The sequence below is a fragment of the Gadus morhua genome, chromosome 3 (genome assembly GCF_902167405.1).
Source record: "Gadus morhua chromosome 3, gadMor3.0, whole genome shotgun sequence".
In the NCBI taxonomy this organism is placed as follows: Eukaryota; Metazoa; Chordata; class Actinopteri; order Gadiformes; family Gadidae; genus Gadus; species Gadus morhua.
The window spans coordinates 13884115-13903997 of record NC_044050.1 but is presented as its reverse complement, the minus strand read 5'-3'; the positions used below and the strand labels follow the sequence as shown (position 1 = coordinate 13903997).

At 47.2% G+C, this 19883-nt stretch overlaps 1 protein-coding gene across 4 annotated transcripts in view; it reads left to right on the top strand.

The window, feature by feature from the left end:
- The window catches only part of nacc1b (nucleus accumbens associated 1, BEN and BTB (POZ) domain containing b), a 20936-nt gene extending 1053 nt beyond the window's left edge, over nucleotides 1-19883 (top strand). For 3 of the 4 annotated variants that reach the window (XM_030352694.1, XM_030352692.1, XM_030352693.1), the window contains exons 2-8: nucleotides 7142-7351; nucleotides 7781-8023; nucleotides 8833-9015; nucleotides 9538-9958; nucleotides 15690-15996; nucleotides 16618-16715; nucleotides 17040-19883. In XM_030352694.1, coding sequence (XP_030208554.1) covers nucleotides 7226-7351; nucleotides 7781-8023; nucleotides 8833-9015; nucleotides 9538-9958; nucleotides 15690-15996; nucleotides 16618-16715; nucleotides 17040-17356 — 1695 coding nt within the window. In that variant the 5' untranslated portion in view covers nucleotides 7142-7225 and the 3' untranslated portion in view covers nucleotides 17357-19883. The remainder of the gene's footprint in view (nucleotides 1-7141; nucleotides 7352-7780; nucleotides 8024-8832; nucleotides 9016-9537; nucleotides 9959-15689; nucleotides 15997-16617; nucleotides 16716-17039) is intronic. The other variant, XM_030352695.1, reaches the window with a different exon arrangement.

Genomic DNA, 19883 nt, shown 5'->3' with positions numbered 1-19883 from the left:
CATCTATGCTCTCGACATGCCGGATCCATTCGTCTGGCTCGCCCACAGTGGAGCATTTGTGTCCCGGGATGACCTGTTGATGTCCGCCAAAGATGGAGTGCTACGACCCCTTCTTATAATAAAAAATACAAAACCGAGTCGTAAATCTTCCGTGCGGGAATATAATACATGGCCACCGTTGCGGAAGTTTGTTACAATTAAATTTGTTTGAGGCAAATTGGATATGACGGGAGATCAGACGAGGATAAACGGCGTTTTTTGAGGTAACGTTACAACGTGTGTCTGCTAGGCCAGAGGAGGAGGAGGAGGAGGTAACTCCGTCTGCCCGACATTACCCGACACCAGCGGTGATCCACCGTGAACCGCCGAATATTTCATTTGTTCTGCTATATTCGTAGTCGATCTCGTGTCGAAAGAAATAAAAGTCACCACATCGACACTTATTATAACGATTGATGGTACAGTGGCCCAGATAGCGATATCCTTTTTGTCGTAGTCTGCCACCAAAGCACTCGGTGCCAGACGAGGACTCCCGATCCTACCGGGCATCAATGCTGGCACGGCGGGGCATTAACAGCTCTGCCCCGGCTGCGGTCTCTCCCGCTGCCCGCTGTCGGCGGCCCCTTAACCGCCAGGCCGTTTTTGGTGAGACGTCAGCCTCTCCGAAGGACTCTCACGTGTGAGATTAATACATGTTTAATTAATTACTATTCAGTTTTAAATTGGCTCAGGGGAGGCTACAACCTAGCCACCTTTTTTTTTGGCGTCAGAGTAGTGGTTTTGTAGTGCTTATTTTCAGAATCAAATTGAGAGCCTCAATTTGATTCTGAAAAATCGTTGTTAGTTATTATTACTAACATTGATGTTTTTATATATAATAGTCGTATTTAAATTTGCACAAATTCCACTCAGCATAGCTGGCTACTTTGTAACCTTTAACCTCCTATATAACCCCAGGAAATTGGATAGGCTTTATTAATTACGCATGGATGAATAAAACAAGGTGAATGTTAATCTATTTAATAATTTTTTAGCTCATCCAACCATAAACAGTCGAACATATGCACTGATATTGTTGGGTCTTCTAGTTGGCGCACACAGAGGCATGGAGAGGGTTAAACGTAGGGGGAGGGTTAAAGGTCAAGTAGGGTAATTAGCCTCTCTTCATGTTGCCTGGAAGTTTGTCTGACTCCCGGCGACCCGCGACGAGCAAGGGGTCACCCACCAGAAAAGGGGTTGCAGTCGATGGGGCCCCCACAGTGCTTTTCAGGTCCAAGTAGCGTGTCAACATGTCTAGACAGGCTTTCTGTGCACATGTGGACCGCTTTTGATTGACCTTTTGAGCTCTTGTTGTTTCCCTCCCTGATGGTGTAATGCCCTGGAAATAGAAAATAAACAAGGCTCCGGGCTATATTCAGTGGACGAGCCCTGAGGCTGCTTTTAATCCTGCCATCTAATGGAAAAATAAAAAAAATGTTTTTTTTAAACCATTGACGGGGTTGCATCACTACTTGCATAACCATTCTAACCAGTTTTTTTTTTTGTTTATTCCAGATAATAAGGTACCTAATGAATCCCAGACAGGAATTTAGTAAGGGAGTTTATATTGGAAAGCTGTTTGAGATTTTTTTTGGAAGCATGCCCCCATAGCCTCTGCAGTTCAGCACCAGGTGAACGTAGGAGGCCACGTTCAAGAACCGAAATAGTAAAGCGGTCGCTATTATTGCAAAGATTCAAGCTCCGCCCTCTTCCCTGGGAATCTTTCTTTGGGTGAATTCTGAACGCTTATTTTGTAGAATGCCAGGAATCTGCAGTATGAATCCACAGAGCTAATTGGTAGAAATGCATCCTGAATTTGCAGGAGGTGTTATCTGTTGGGATTTGTGTCATTATAAATAACCGGAGCAGTTCTAACATAGGCTTAATCAATGTAACACGTCGCAACAATGTGCTCTCCATTATTTCCATATAGTGTCGTTTCACACCTATTTGTCTCCTTCATTTGAATGACAATCAGCCATAGATTTGCCTGATTAAAATACACATTGGCTAAAATAGGCTGACGAAGTAAATATTCATCAAACATCAAACTCACGCATTACTAATTTACCCCAAACTTGACCATCCTTATAGCTTTAGAGCCCACTGGACAACAAGGCAACTTGTTACTTTTATTTAAACCTAACATCTTTATTGTTCTTAGGATTTTTTATCCTCATTATATAAATGAATCAATCAAATATATAATGTATATTAAAACGATATAACCTTAGGTCTGATAACTGACCTTTCCATACGCTACAATGTAATGAACCCCAGCGGTGTCCTATTCCATATTTTCCTTTAAATTCCTCAGCAGATCGTTTTACATCGACGTTGTTCCCTATGATTGTTGGGACAACAAATTATTCTATAGAATATACACCAGCTGAATTTTCACTTTGATATGCCTGAACACTATTAAATTAACAATCGCGTTGAACGCTACTTAAACATGTGCCAATCATTTTAAGGAACGTTTAGCAAATTTTCTTAATTTTTTACCAATTGTTTCTGCAATGGCACTGAAATATCCATATGTCGAGCCAGAATATACAGTAGTAGATCGTCAACAACAGAAATCTGCTGCTAATCCGAAAGGGATATCTCTTTAGGACGATAACAGCAGATGCTAGCTAACTAACTAGATGTAGCCTTAGGGCAGCTGTTAGTACCCAGGGAGGATGGGAATTCCATCTTTCATTATCAGTCTATCATTATGCCAAGTGGTGTATGATGGGAAACTGTATAAGGAAGCCAATTACAAAAAAAAGGAATATAGTTCCATCTACAAACGGGTTATGTATTTGCTCTCGTTCTATACCGCTGTACTTAAATAGAGTTATGCCCACGGTAATCATGCATGTTACAAAAGCTCCCAGTCCCTCCTGTCGCGGAGCCGGTAAAGCAACATCAAACTCGGTGCACTCATTTATCTGCATCATTGGCAGTGGTCCAGCAGAGTCACACTGCTTGTCAGCTGGATCATACGACATGGCAGTTTAGACTTCAAGCACTTGGGCTGCACCAATCCTATCCGTTCATGGGACAGCGATTGACATGGGTCAAAGTTCACGGGGTACGCGTTGGTGGCTCAACCAACCTGCCTCACTGACGGCAGGCTGCTTGTGCTTGCAATCTTGCTGAAGGATGCATACATGTAGACTGTGGACTTAGTGGATTGAACCCAAAATCGTTCAGCTGGGAGTCACACACCCTAACCATTCTCCCATAACCCCTATAGTGTACACAAGCAGCATGCATGTGTGAGCATGTCGGAGCTAGCTAAGCGTGTAGCTCAATTACATAACAGATGGGAACTCAAGTCGGCAGGTTTCCCCCCCCCCCCCCGGTGCTGTTTTATGGGCGCACACACCACAGGGCTTTGTCAACTTGAAATACTTCTGTTAGGTTGCGTTGGCAACGTGGCGTTTGCCGAATGTAAACAGAGGGGATGTATACACAGCATACCAGGCGAAGAGGCCAAAGCTTAATGGATGAAGTATGACATGACAATAATGATTTTCATAAGGTTTGAATGATTCAGTCGGTGCATGTAGAAGACGTACGTGTGCATATCACCAGAATAGCTTCTTTACATAATATAAAGCCAATCGCTCCCTGGACGCAAACAGTCCATTTTGAATTCAACAGAGTTCATCACGGCACACGTACCTCTGTACGATGTTCTTGACCAGGCCTTCTTTTGGAGTCCATGAGTGAACTCACAAAGGTCGTATCCACTAGGCAACGGAAGCTAGCCGAAGCTACTTAAACTATATGCTGCTGTGTTTGTCTACTTGGCAGTGTTGACTGTGTCTCCAACTATGTAACCATTGTTTGAAGCTGTAAAACCCCTCACAGTTGGGGGAGAGAGACGGTGTCTTGGATGTGAAAAGAGTTAAGTGTATAGCACAGCTAAATCTGTTAACTGTATATAGCTTTGCGTGAGAGAATTGGTGATATTTGAGAAACACAATATGTCCCTCAGAGAGCTTTATTTGAAGAGAAATTGTGACATGTCTTCCATTTTTGATCGTAAGACTTTAATTTGGTTGAAGTTGACAAACCAAATTGAGTGTACGTAAACGGTACATTTTTTCTTCATTGTATATTTGGTCAAATGAGCAACTAGAAAGGCAGAGACGGATCTGAAGCGGCCCCACCCGGAGATATCTTTAAAAAAACAACTGCTAACAAAGGAATAGCAAACAGGTCTTAAATCCCACCGGCAGCTGGAACTTCCCTTTAGGTCACATGTAACGCTTTATTTGCTAACTGTCCAATTACGGTTACTAGAGATGCACCGATTGCAAAATTCTTGGCCGATACCGATTTCCGGTTTTTAAGGAGGTCTGACCTGCCAAAACCGGTTTTTCCGATACCGATTTTCTAAGAAATAATTATAATCATATAATATGTTGATAGGTTTTCAATGTAGTGAGTCCCCGGGACCCACAGGTGGCGAGTTGGGTGGGTCCCTGAGAAATTCAATGGGTCCCGACTCCCCAGTTTAAAAAATGTGTTTCTTTTTTATTATTATTCTATTTCTTAAATGAAATTAATAGTGTTAAACTCAATACATGAAATTGTCATCTGAAAAGCGCAGCCATTTGTATGTGGTGAGCCACTGCTTCAGAAAAGTTCGCTTTTTTTGGGAGGAACATGTAGAAGGTTGAGGCAATTCTTCTGCAGTGGGCTCATCAGGCTCAGTAGAGGGGGAGGCAGAAGTAGGTACAGGCAATGTTGAGGTACTCTCTCTAGGCTGATCAGAGTCAGGGAGGAGTGCAGAGGTAGTGGGGACAGAAAATGCAGCTGCAATAGTTTGCTGACCTGCAATAGGTTTCATCTTTTTCTTTGGTGGTATTTTTGCGTTCTCTCTTCTCTGCCTGTTTCTCGAGAAAAACGGGATCTCGTTGGAAGCGCGATGTATGCGCAGGCGCCGTTTGGGCATAACAATATGTAGGCTGCCGTTCAATGTAGTTTTCATCACCACCACCGGATTATGTTTCATTTATTTCATTACAGCACGTCCCCTAAACGTTACAACATAATCGACACGAATGAGCACAGCATCGAGCAGTGGAAACGTGGGTTTATTTACTATGAAGTTTGTATTTTTAATTGTTGAAATGAAATCAGCGGTGACGAGCTAGTTGTTTTGGTAGCGGCTAAATTAGCATGTCGCGATACTTTGAACAGGGGATCACGTCTGCGCCGAGTAGATGCGCAGAGGGTTGAAACAGTGCTTGTCTGGTCTGCTCACAAGAAGGTTTCTTTGGCCAGTTACTGTGATTAAACACGAGTTGTTTAATGTTCACAATGTATCGTTTTTCATGGGGAAAATTAGATGCGTCCCCGGGACGCATGGATAGTGAGTTTAGTGCGTCCTTTCAGATTTGAATGCGTCAGGGACGCAGGACGCGTACCTAGCAACATGATCCCCCACGGCTTATTTTTGACTTGCAAGCATTACAAACAGCGTGTTTTGGGTCGTCCTGGCACACAGTGAAATAAGTCCAAATCAGCGACATGTTTTTCTTCCCGCGCTCTGGGCGCCTTGAGCTGCTACGCACCGCGCATGCGGGTGAGTTTGATCGGCCGAAAACCGGAAATTACGACAGTGACCGGCAGGTCACCGATTGTGGCCGATTGGATACAAAACCGGCTTTTTTAATCGGCGGCCGGTTGATCGGTGCATCTCTAACGGTTACCTTTTAGCCTTGCCCAAACATTAATCATCCAACCCTCAACAATAGGGCTGGGTATCGTGGCCAATTTCCTAAATCGATTTTGATTATTCGATAATGTTCTGAATCGATTAATCACGATTCGATTCAATCTGCTCTTAAATAATAAATGGCTCAACTGTGTGGCAAAGTACAAATGTACTTTCTTTTTTCTCTTCATCTTAAACAACAGGTTTTAAGTGCAAACTTGTAAATTGGACAAATTTACTTGAGCTGTAAACAAAAGTCTCAAAAGGGCAATTTTGAAATTAGAAAGGAATTGCAAATTAAAGTGTACTTGAACTAAAACATTTCATCACTGCAAATTGCATTAAGGCATTGTTTATTAAAGTGCAAAAATAATGACTGACAATTATTTTTTTATTTCATGCCCTATGAATCTTTTACTCATTCCTGCTCAACAATGATTCTCCAATCTTTTCCACAATCTACCCACAACCGGCGCCCCCTCATGCTTCCAGTTCTTCATTCTTTTCTTCCCTCCGTCCTTCTCTTTTCCTAATCGTTCATGTCTTCATTATCTTTAATAGTCTTCCTCACACTTTACAAAATGTTCCTTTTGTATTGCACCTGGCTCAACCCCGACATTGGCAATATTTCAATATTATCTTTTATCACTATTCAATTGTATGCTTTAGTTGTGCAATAAAGATATCCACTTAGTGTGAGACTCAAAGTTAGCAGTGTAAATTATTGAGAAGATGCTATTAAAACCATAAAAATGGGAGGTTTAAAAGACCTTCAGGTTGAATGCTTTGGAACGACACTTGAGAAATCATAAACTTGTCTATATGACTCCTTTGTATCGCGATGGTGGTGCAGGGCCTACACAAGGCCATGGTTAGGGGATCGATTCCCACAGAGGGCCAGCCGTGCTAATAATGTCTGCACTCACTGCTGTGCTTTGAAGCATCACCCTCGGTGTACGGTAGGGATGCACCCATCTTGATTGTTGCCGCGGTTACAGATGGTGGTGCGATCTGCCAATCACTGATCGAACACGGTTCAAAATCAATAGAAAACAAACGCACTACTTCTGATTTACTTGAGGCAGCGTCTGCGGTCGTTCAGATACCGCCTTTATATAATTCCATCATCCCTGTTGGGATGATGGAATTTTCATCAATGTATGCTGCTTTTCATAGCATACATTGCTTTGCTGACTGCAAAGGCTTTGGCAAATGCCATATTCCTGAATGTCTACGTCAATCGGCAGTAATTGAGTCCCTGATGATTCATTGCCTTCTTCAGCCCGTTTATGCTCATCGGTCGAACGATGGGCTTATCACTAATATATGGGTGTATATGAGGTGCCCATGGTTCTAATGCTCTGCCTGTGTGTTTGTTCCCAGCCCCAGCTCCATCCCATGCCCCAGCAAGCCGCCGTGCTGCAGCGGTCCCGTCTCCTCTAGAGCCCGCGGACCCGCCATAGCGTTATGGCTCAGACGCTACAGATGGCGATCCCCAACTTCGGCAACAACGTCCTCGAGTGTCTGAACGAGCAGCGGCTGCAGGGCCTCTACTGCGACGTCTCTGTGGTCGTCAAGGGCCACGCCTTCAAGGTAGGACCATCCCCGTCCCGTCCCCCTTTGGCCTGGTTCTACTCGCCTTCCGGCTGCCCCATCCTGCTGCCCGTCATGCGGCCTCGCAGGTTGGGGCAGGATGTTATACTGTGGGGGGGTTGGATTCACTCCCGGATATGGGAGTGGGTTTTGAACCCAAATGAGGAAAACGGCGACATGCAGGATACTGTTTTTGTATTCCACAAGATTATTTTATTGTGGGCTGGATAAAACATTTCCATGACATTAAATGTCGTGGATTTTCACTGAAATGGATTATTGATTTTAGCCCCACCAAAATTCCCAAGTTCACAATGGTCTTGTCGCCAAACATTGGCTGCTCTCGTCCATTTCCTTAACCAACCACCCTCCTCTCCATCCTACTTCCTCCCCCTTGACCCCGTTCCTCGACCTGCTTCCTTCCCCCAGGCCCACCGCGCGGTGCTGGCCGCCAGTAGCTCCTACTTCCGGGACCTGTTCAATGCTGGGGGCAAGAGCTCTGTGGTGGAGCTGCCCCCGGCAGTGCAGCCCCAGAGCTTCCAGCAGATCCTGGCCTTCTGCTACACGGGCCGCCTCAGCATGAACGTGGGGGACCAGTTCCTGCTGATGTACACCGCCGGCTTCCTCCAGATCCAGCAGATCATGGAGAAGGGAACAGAGTTCTTCCTCAAGGTAAGAGGCCACTGAGGGACGGGGGCGGATGGGGGGGGGGGGGGTGACCGGGGCGTGGCTAGTACAGACGGATCAGACCAGCGTTGATTGATGCACTCCTGCTCATTGTGAGTCATGGTTCACAGGGGAAGGTTTTCACTTGCTAAGTCCAATAGAAACGAATATGAAGGGTTAGGCATGGCCTTGGTCACACCTGGTATTAACATGTGTCTCGGGCGTCCCTCTCACAAGTGGACAGCTCTGGCTACGTCAGTTCACCCATCGCATTAGAATGAGTCTGCACATGCGTCCCGTGGGACCACTTGGGTTCATAGCTGACTCCACCCCTCTGGATGTGAACTAACGCTTGCAGCGTTTCGTTGTGCGAAGACCGAATGTGTTTCTAACCAGCGGGAGGCAGCAATGAACTTCCGTGTAACTGGACAGCTTGAACCAGAAAGAAGGAAAAGAAGAAATCCAAACAACTCAGACTGAGTCTACCTGTTTGCAAACCAAATTGGCAACGACGTTTGCGGCACTGGTAGTGTCGCATTTTCAACTTCCAGCCGTCGTTGGCAAAGCCAGGGTGGTTTGATGATTGTTGATTTGTGTAATATGACGCCGTTTGCACGCAAATGAATACATACTCCAGCCTATGTGGCCAAGGACACATTTGTGTTCATTCTGCTAAAGGAACCCAGACCACCTCTGAATATAACCAGTCTTACTGAATGTGTTGGTAGTACCCTAACTGGCCAAGATTAGTCTTCTTGAAATGCACCCCCTCTATGGGTTGTTGTAGTTGTGACAAAGCGGTCTGTTTATTCCAGGTTTCATCCCCGAGCTGCGACTCCCAGGGGCTTCACACCGAGGAAACCCCACCCTCTGAGCCTCAGAGCCCTGTCACTCAAACCGTGGGCGGGGCCTCTGCAGGAGGTAGGCCCACCCCCTGCCTGACCCCGCTGCCCCTGGTCTCCAAGGTGAAGACGGAGCAGGCTGCCTCCACGCCGCAGGTAGGCCCTCAACCACCCGCCTGCCCTCCATTACGGACACACAGTCCAAAAGAGCAAAAGTATACTTGTGTGGACCCAGGGTGGTCCTCGGCCCCTTTACCTCCGTGGTTTGGTCCTCGCAGGCATTTGCCCCCCATAGTGCAAATGTCCGTAATGGAGTGTGGCGTGATATATATTGCAAACTAACCACGTCATGTTAGTTTAGGACATGTAGACATATTTAAAATGTTTCCGCCGTTGTAGCTAAATAAATGCTATAAACCTGTATATAAATAGCTGTTGATCTCAGGTATCTTCACTGAAATAATTTAAATAAAAACAATTTATTTTGTAGAAAAACAAGTTTCGCTACCAAGCTTTTATAAACAACTTCCAAGTAAAAGTAGATGGATAAGGTGGTAGATACTGGTCATTAAATGTTGTTTAGTCTCCGGATATTGCCCCTGTAGGGGTTCCCAAAGTCCATCTTATTTGAAGAGGATAACTGTGTATGACGATTCGTGTGTGTCCACACGTCTTCAGCAGGAGGGCTCCCCCTACTCGGTGGTCTGCACCCCGGTGGCCAAGCGTCTCTGGGAGGGCAGCAGTCGCGACGGCGGCGGGGGCCTGGGGGGCGGAGGGTCACGCAAGGCCGCCCGCTACTCCGCCGCCGCCTCGGCCGCCGCCCAGGACGGGCGCGGCGGCGGCGGCATGGTGGGCGGCGTCATGACTCAGGGGGCGGGCAACGGCGTCAACGGCAACCACAACAACAACAACAACAACAACGGCGTGACGCCCGACGGGACGAGCCCCGGCGCGCTCAGCATGTACACCAGCGACTCTCCCATCAGTTACCACGACGACGAGGAGGAGGACGACATGGCGGACGAGACCGCCGAAGAGCAGTACCGGCAGATATGCAACATGTACACCATGTACAGCATGCTGAACGTAGGCGCCACAGGTCAGTAGCCCCCGCCTCACCTGTTCAGGTACATGACTCACCTGTGTAGGTACGACATGTTCAGCATGCTGAACTTAGGCCCCACAGGTCAGTAGCTCGGCACTTCACCTGTTCGGCTACACGACTCACCTGTACAGGCTCATCCCATTCCACCTGTTCTGGTGAAGTACCACCCACTGGAAACGCCCCCCCCAAACCCATACACAGCATTTCTCTGGGTATTTAGATTTGATGATTGGAAATTGCAGCTGCTCCAACATTTCTTCCGCTCCCTGTATTATTCCAAGCTATAGGATGTCCTTGGGCATTAGGGACACAATAATCGATGATCCAGATATCACATCGCTGATGGTGGCCTTATGCTGTCAACAGGACATGTAGGCCTTGGATTATTGATGATATTGAATGCATCAGGATGGCACTTGTTGTTGTTTTTTTGGTCGTCGAATGGGAAAGTAATTCATAAATTGTTGGCATCTCTATGAACACAACGGTGGAACAGTCGAGTCCACGTTGCGTTTTCCCCTTCACTGATGCACTGGCCAATTACATTTACAAGTCCAATGGTTCAGAATCTGGGATGCATCAATCTTGCTCGAAGAGACGCGTGCACAGTTCTGTGGCATGGGCTGGACAGCTCCGTCACACGATGGTGCGCAGCGTACAGCTCCATGTACAGCTGATGGAAAACATCATCGCGATAAACAGTACCGGTCGCCAGCCCTCCTTTCACTCCACCTCTCTCACTACACCAATGAAAATCTGTCTTGGGATGACATTCACTGCAACTGAACTAGTAGCATAGTGCAGGATAGCGAGTTGGTTAGGTTGTTCAGTTTCCCGCTGAAAGGTCCTGGGTTCGATCCCCAAAGCCGTCAGTTTACCTGTGGGCATCCTTGACCAGATGCTCTTACGCCCTCACCTGCTGCTTTTCTGACAAGGGTCTGAATTCACTGCTTCAAGTTATGTCTGCTGAGCGGTAAACCGGAGGTCGTGAGTGGGCAGACGTAGCGTGGGAGACTAAGAGGATGTGTTCACCAGAACCCCAACACGATGGCCATTCGTCCTCTCTGACGTTCCCCATATGGTAGCTCGTCTTCAGCTACGCGCTACGCAGCGCCTGCCACCCGGCAATGTTCGTACCAAGCGGGCGGTACGACGCTCATAGGGTTTTCTTTTTTTTTCTCTTTGTAACCTTGTGCCAATGCAGGGCTATCAAATGTACACTTCTAAAAATAGATGTAGGCATCTATCTTGTTGCTGCTTGACTTCTCGGAGGAGAACAAACGTCGGTGTTGGGAACATCTGTCGATCATCTTGTCTGACAGCCGAAGGAGACGCAGACACGGAGTGCTTATTGCTGACGGCTTTATTTATTCATGTATTGATTTATGTTGGACTTACTTATACTATTGTGAGCGTCGGATGCAGTCAGGATACCGCTCGGCTGTGTACAACACACAATCGCTTTAGCGATCCAAACAGACAACGCAACACATCTAACACTCGAACGAGAGGACGGATATTGGTGTACCGCTTTGTGAACAATGAGATTCAAATTAATGTTTATTTTTAAAGCGCTACTTGGCCTCCGTGGGAAATTTAATATTATTTATTTTTAGATGAAATTGCAGCCAAACTCTTTTTGTAATGCAAAGTTCCCCCGCTCCCCAAAGAAATAACTTGAAAGCTTTTGTTTCCAACTGCCAACATTGCGTCCGGCTTAACTTCAGTTGTGGCTACTACTAAACTCTCGGGGAGGCAAACGGGCAGAAGCCAGCAACAATTTCCCTATATCTTCCCGCTCTTTCCGTATTGATTCTTACTCACACTTTATTTCAGCCTAATTGTATGTGGGTTTAGTTTGTTTATTTGATTCCATGATGTTGTGGAACGTATTTTTGCTTTTTCTTCGTCATGGGCACACTTCAACTATTTCCCTGTCTTCCCTGACGATACGGCACGAACAAGGCCGTTGTCTGTTGCTACCACCGAGCAGGTTGGCGAGGGAGAGACCGGAAATCCCCAAGGAGCTGTGCGAAAGGATGCATAGGGATTGAGAGGCAGGTGGGAAAAACGACAGGGGAAGAATAGGACAGGCTGTTGTCTTTATTTTTTCCTCCAAAATCTGCCTTCGATTACTGTGGGAAACATGAAGTCGCTGGCTACAAAAAAAGCGTGTGAGCTAGCAGCTCTGGCGAGGAGTCCGCAAGAGTCGCGCGAGAGCAGTGTTTGTGCTTCACGGAGACATTGCTACACCAGCCCATCCCTGACTCGTGTCCCTAACTGACAGACTGTTGTCCTACCTTACTGATGGGGAGAGTGGCAAGAAGGGACGGTTGGGCTTGCTTTTCTAGTTAACAGCAAATTGTGTAATCCTGTTCATATTGCTGTTAAAAAAGCACAGACATTGAACCGCTGACCGTTAGTCTAAACTAAAGCAATACGATCTGCTGTTTCCCGTGCCATCGTCATGGTTTCTAAGCTGCTCCCGCTGGCATTGGGTTGTGCGCGGCTGACATCATTCACTCAGTCATCTCGAGACTTCCCACCCAGCACCTTTACGCATTCATCATGATATCCGGGCACTTTGACCACATCTCACTGGCTGCGACTCGGACCACTTTCAAGCAGTCTGTGCACTGTCCAACCAAGGAAAACAAGACCCTGACCTTCTATATGCGGATGATAAGGAGACGCAGTATCCCCAACCCAAAGCCCACCCTCTGCGGATCTGACCATAACCAGACCCAATATAGGGGTCCGCTGGACTCCTTTGAGGCAACAGACTGGAGTGTACAGGACATGAACGATCACATTAATGATGTCACAGATGTATAACAGTGGCACATCCACTTCTGTGTGGAAAACGTTGTTCCGAGGGAGGCAGTATGGCCTCTTCAACAACTAACCCTGGGCCACCAGAGACATCAAGGTCTCTCTTCAATAAGAAGAAGAGAGCCTTCCATAACGGAGGCGAGGGAGATGGTGGAAAAATGGATGATTCCTTTTTCCACCATCCACCAAATGATTCAGAGACGACTCAAGGAGAGGATCCAGCAGGGCAAGGACGGCTACAGGAGGAAGCTGGAACAGGAACTCCAGCAGAACAATTAAATGGATGTGTGGTGGGGCCCGAGGGGCTATTCAACCCTCTCATTCATCTCTGTGAGGCTTAAGGTTAACGTGTGAGATATGGGCATCGTATATTTGGATTAGCTCCTTTCCGTGTACATCGATTTGTATAGCCCTTACTCTACCTGCTACTTGTGGCATTATGTATTTTTGAAATGCTACTGTAAAGCCTTTTTGGCTGTGCATATGGTTATTGTACCTTTATAGATATAGATAACGATTTTACTTGTATATTGTTCATTTCTATATTGGCACTCTAGATATTTCCTCTTGAATGTTCCTCTTGATTTGGAACATATATCTTATCTATCACATCTTATCTTATGTTATTTTTTTAAAAATGCTACCATCTTTTCCTTTCAGTCTTTAACAGCACTTATATTTAATTCACACGCATGTCTGTGTTCAGGAGAGCAGACGAGGAATCAAACGTCTCACTCTGGGCTGCCTGCCAGTCAAAGCATTATGTCCTCCTCTCTTCAGACCCCCAGATGTGCTCTCTCCGCCTTCTCCTCCTCCATCTCCCCCCTAAAACACTCGCTTGTTGGGTTTTTTGGCATCCCGGTGCGGGACTACTCTTCCAAATATTCATTGTTCCTAAACGATGGTAAAGAGTGCCAGAGCAGACCAGGGAGAAGGCTGGGTCGCTAGCAGTAGCATCTGCTTGCTAATCCCTTCTTTGGATACTTTCAGTTTTTTGCTCATTGTTCATCGGCTGTTATTACGTTAGCTTTTTAGGTAGTCTGACAAATCAGACTTTTGATCAATAATCTAAGGTTTGTCAGTAGGATTTAGATTACTTTCTTCCGTATATATTCATATTTGTTTCAACCTATCAGGTTGCTGGAAGCGAACTGATAGCAATCTGGAATCTGTTAGCAGGTTATTGGCTCCTAACAGCTAATCCATGCTCGGCCAGCACTAGTTAACTATTTTAAAGGGTCTGTACATTTTTTAAATGAACTGTGTGTAGAATGGCGACTGTATAAATAAACTACTGCTGTCAGTTAAACGCGTTATTAACGGCGTTAACGCAAACCAATTTTAACAGCGTTAAAAGAAATATTGCGCGTTAACGCAATTATTTTATTTAAAAAAAAAAAATACTTTTTTTTTTTTTTTTCTTTGGCTCAGAACAAAGAAGCAGTAGCCTGACTGCTATGTTCAAATGAAATTTGTTCAAAGCAGTCGTTTAATTGCACTATAGGCTCTTTTTTTGTATCGTCCTGTTTTGATCAGTATATGCCAATGTTGTTATCAATAAAAAATCATTTGCACAAGGCAAGCCGATGCACTTCACCATGTTGATAAGAGAATTAAAATGAGAAGAATTATGTGACAAAAAAATCAAGGGATATTTAGCATAGAAAAAGAATTTGAGATTAATCACGATTAATCGTGAGTTAACTATGACATTAATGCGATTAATCACGATTAAATATGTTAATCGCTTGACAGCTCTAAAATAAACGTATGAAAATCCCCATCTCCTTAATCCGCTCGGCCATAGTGAATTTGTCTTCGGTAGAATGTCTTTGTAATGAAAAAGGTAAAAAGGTGCAGCTCTGCCCTTTTATCTTTTTGGTTTCCGGCCCTATGTGACTATGTGTCTATGTGAAGTTCTGCGATAGCATATTAGGACTCCTGAAGTTGTTCTATACACAACCTAATGTGAATGTAGATCCATTTCATTTAAGGGGCAGCTTGGCTTAAGCTTCTGTCTTCCTCCAGGGTTCCGACAGGTTAGGCTGCGTACATTGGGGATTGAACCCCTTACCCTGAAACCTAGACTATCCTGCCCCGAGCTGACTGTCGCGTTGCCCGGTCACGTCTTCACCAGCACTCAATAACTCAAGCGAGATTGTGCTGCAGAAGAAACGCAAAGCTGGGACAGACTGCTGCTCAGAAACGTAGGCAGAGGATCCTTCTGCACACTCCTGCTTTACTGTTCTGGTGGAGGATGTGTTTTCTTTTCCCGAGGAAGGAACACAGATGCCTCTTGTGTCATTCCTCCTGATCCCGCTCCATTCCATACGGCCGCCATATGCTGCCTCATATGGGACACTCAATATAATCACAGGGAGCCGGACATGATATGAATACAGAGGAGCTGGTTATGAATTGATTTATTAAGAAATGGCACGCTGCAGAATCCAAACGAGGTTCCTTGCTTGTGGAGTTGATCATTATTTAACAGTGGACTTCAGGCTCGTCGTACAGCGTTAAATGTCCTTCTCCGGCGGTTCTTGTACGTTTTGCAACCTTTTGACCCCCTAATGGGGAGAAAAATATCCACTTAACAAACCTGATGGTGTGGAAATCAAAGTGCATAGCTGCTCACCTTGTAGTTCATAACGTTGATTACATCCATAGGGGTGTTTTGATACTCTTTTTTTTCTTTTCCTTTCGTTTATAAAAACGATGACTATGGCAAACACCCGAGACCGTTTTACCCCACAATGGTCCGAGTCATAATAACCCGCTCCCCCCAGACGAACTTGTACGACTCGATGTACTCGGCTTCACTCGTCTTCACTACTACCACCATCTCAACCGCCACACATGTCTGCCCCCCCCCCCCCCCCCCCCACTCCAGTGGCTGGCGAGCGCGTGGAGGCCCTCCCGGACGTGACGGCGGAGTCCGGCGGCGGCGGCGGGGGTCGCGGTGGCCGGGGCAGCCGCGCCCGCCAGGACCTGGCGTCCCTGCCCGCCGAGCTGATCAGCCAGATCGGGAACCGCTGCCACCCGCGCCTCTACGAGGAGGGGGACCCCGCCGAGAAGCTGGAGCTGGTCACCGGCACCTGCGTGTTCATTTCGCGCGCGCAGCTCATGAACTGCCACGTGAGCGCCGGCACGCGACACAAGGTGCTGCTCAGGCGGCTGCTGGCCGCCTTCTTCGACAGGTCAGTCCCGTCCCGTCCCCGCGATGCGAGTCTTTGTGCCGTTTGTTTTCATTCCATCGCAATTAGTTTGTAACTGTGTTTCTACTGCGGGGAGCGCTGGTGTTGAAGACGTGTGTTTCTACTGTGGTAAATGCTTGTGTTTTAAGGCATGTGTTTCTACTGTGGTGCTAGTGTTGAAGAAGTGTGTTTTGATGACGTGTGTGTTTCTATTGGGGTGACCGCTAGTGTTGAAGACGTGTACTTCTACTGCAGTGATAGCTTGTATTTAAGACGTTTGTTTCTAGGGTGATGACCGCTTGAGTTAAAGATTCTGTGAGTTTCTACTATGTTGTATGTTTTTGTAAGCATTTAGGTGTTTCTACTGTGTGTGCTTTTGAGTCTCTATTGTGGCATTTAGGTGTCTCTACTGTGTGCGTGTGAGTCTCTATCGTGCGTTTACGGAATGTTAAATACTGGAATCTCTACTGTGATATTTGGAAGGTTAATGTTGGTCTTTCTACAGTGTGTGTGTGTGTATTTCTACGGCGTGTTAATGTGTGTGTGTGTACTTCTGCGGCGTGTTGAATGTGTACATTTCCACTTTGTGTTAAATGTGTGTGTATTTCCACTCTGTTGTCCCAGGAGCACGCTAGCTAACAGCTGTGGTACCGGTATCCGCTCCTCCACCAACGACCCGAGCCGCAAGCCCCTGGACAACAGAGTCCTGCACGCCGTCAAGTGTGAGTCACACACACATGTACACACACGCACATAAACACTGACTCAAACATTCACGGATCAACGCACACATAGAGTTAATAACAAACACTTTGAGTTTTATAGTAAAATCCTTCTCCCTCCCACCCTCTCATCTCTACTCCCTCCCACCCTCTCATCTCTACTCCCTCCCTCCCTCTCCCCCCCTCCCTCTCCCCCCCTCCCTCCCATCTCTCCTCCCTCCCTCCCATCTCTCCCCCCCGCTCTCCCTCCTTCTCTCCCTCCCTCCTTCCCATCTCCTCCTCCCCCCCTCCCATCTCCTCCTCCCTCCCTCCCCTCTCCTGCAGTCTACTGCCAGAACTTTGCGCCGAGCTTCAAGGAGAGCGAGATGAACGCCATCGCGGCGGACATGTGCACCAACGCGCGGCGCGTGGTGCGGAAGAGCTGGATCCCCAAGCTGAAGCTGCTGATGGCCGAGGGCGACGCCTACTCCGCCTTCCTCGCCGACAGCGTCAAGATGGAGGCTGACGCCCTGGTGGGGGCGGAGCACGGGTTTGACCCCGCCTCCCTGGAGGCCGTGGCCAATAGCGACGCGGGGGGCGGGGCCGCCGCGGCAGCAGACGCCCTGCAGGCGGCCGCGGCTGACGGCAGCACTTTGTTCTGAGTGGCGGGACGGAAAGAGAGAGAGAGAGAGAGAGAGCAGCGACAGGAAGTGGAGGCAGGCGCGATCGCAGCGCCACTCTCCTTCGCCTCGGGTTTGAGGAACAATTGTTTCTATTTAATTTCTTTTTCGTTTATTTGGTTTCCTGTTTTAATAGCGTCCTCTCCTCCTCATGCTTGTTTTTTTGTTTTTCCCCTCCTGTTTAATTCGATCTCCAAACATTTCCTATGTCCCTGGTTCGAAGAAGAGCGAGAGAGAGAGAGAGAGAGAGAGAGAGAGAGACCGAGGAGGGTGGGGTCGCTCGTCCGCTCTGCATGTGCGTTCAAACATCCTACCATGGGATGGAAAACATGTTTTTTTGTAAATCGAAATAGTTTACGGTCACGTCTCCTCTCCCCTTAATGATGATACCTTGACATACATTCCCAGAGAGCAGGGGCGGTCGGTGTGCGCATGCGTGTGTCTGTTGCTTGAAGAGAAGAATGTAGACGCTGCAGAAGATGGGCGGGTTTGGAAAGAGCCCTCAAAACGCTTTCGGAAAGAATGAAAGAAGTGCGAGGGTTTGAAAATGTCGGCTACCACTGTTGTTCTGTTATTATCTTGAATGTATGCGTGTGGGGCGGGGTTGGGTAGGTATGTTGGCACCGTTCTTTTTTGGATGCTAATCCCCTAAAGTTTTTTCATTTGACACAGGGCAGTGTGATTTACTTTGTCCTCTCGAGTGATGAGCCGTCGCGTGCTGGGCCAAAACTAGCCAATGCTGTCCGATAGCGAAGCTCATCTGCTTTGGAATTCCGAATTTCTTTTGATATTATCTACGGTATCTTTCTCTCCCCCCCACCTCCCAGAAACACCTATTATTTTCCCTGAACCTCCTTGAGACCGATTCTGTCCTATAAATGTCTTGCCCTATATTTTTAAATCATTTGTCGTACCAATACTTCCAACGGAGCACTGCTCACATAGTTTGTCGAAGGCGTGGGACAAATGCACTGTGTTGACGTAGGATTTTTTTAAATTCCTATTTAAAGCGGTTCTGAGAAACGATTGAAGCAGAACAAGTTAATGACGAGATGAGGGCTCCCTGAGTGGGGTTTGTACACAGGTACGCGTGCGCTGTGTCTCCAATCAAGCTGTGACCTCGCCTTGTGTGTACGCTTGAGCCCCCCCCCCCCCCCCCAGCCGATCATGACGGGACCAATCGCGTATATCGGAAAACGGGGACAAAACTGATGCCCCAGACAAGCTACTGCTTACCGACTGCACGCTCTGCTGGCATGCGCACAGGTGCTAATTCAAGCATTAGTACTCTGTGTGTGAATGTGTGTGTGTGTGTGTGTGTGTGTGTGTGTGTGTGAACGCGCTTGCATGCGTTTGGGTGTGTATCCCTACATGCACTGTAGCAGAGGGAGGCCAGATGGCCAGTTTTTTTTACACAATTGGAGCGCTCATTCATCCATCAAGGCAACGTAAACACCGTGCACGCGCAAGCACACACACACACACCCATCCACCCACCAGCACACGCTCATGCACGTTGTGACTGTGGCTACGGGGGGAGTCTGGTCTCGCTGCGGCAGGCAGCCGAGTGGTAACCGGCGGTGGGTGGAGAAGGATCTCCTCCATGACAATCTAGAAGTCTTACTTAGAATTGGACCTCCCCTGGGAGGTAGACACTGTGTTGGGGGGAATGTGCACTGAGACTCTGTCTCTCGGCTGGTTGATTATTTTTTAGGATGTTTGCCTGATGCTGGTAGTGGTCAGAACGTTTTTAGTGTAGGGTTGGTAGGCTTTCTTTGTCGAAGGAAGGGCAACACCTTTTTTTTAAAGCACCTTATTGCTGCTGCGCCGTCAGAACTGTGTCTCTGTCTGTGTTCTCTTGGTACACACTCTCACTCAAACACACTCATAACTGCAATGCCTTGCTTAACCAGTGATGGGGCTGTCCATTCTGTTTCTGTATTGTGCTTGCATGCTCTTTAAGCTCCAAGCACGGTCAAGGTTGACTGAAAGTGAAGACGTTTTGTGCTTGGCAAAGAGCCGTCTGTCGAGAGATGAGTCTTGTGGGTGCAGGCCTTGGTCAAATATGAGTCTTTTGGGTGCAGTCTATAGTCCATTGACTCCTGTGGTTGCAGGCTATATTCAGGTGAGTCCCGTGGGTGCAGTCTATAGTCCATTGACTCCTGTGGTTGCAGACTATAGTCAGGAGAGTCCTGCGGGTGCAGGCTATAGTCAGAAATGAGTCTTGTGGGTGCAGTCTATAGTCCATTGACTCCTGTGGTTGCAGGCTATAGTCAGGTAAGTCCCGTGGGTACAGGCTGTGGCTGTGAGACCAAGTCAAGATTGAGGGGGTGGAAAAAAAGAGGCATTTGCACATTTGACGTCTCCTTAAAATGACTTCTTAAAAGCCCTCCCACCGCCTGAAAAACCAAAACATCAACGTTGAGACAAAAGGAATGGGGTGGTGGGCCTGGCAGGAGGATGGAGAGAGAATATGGAGAAGAGGAGAGTGAATCTCCCCAGAGAGGGA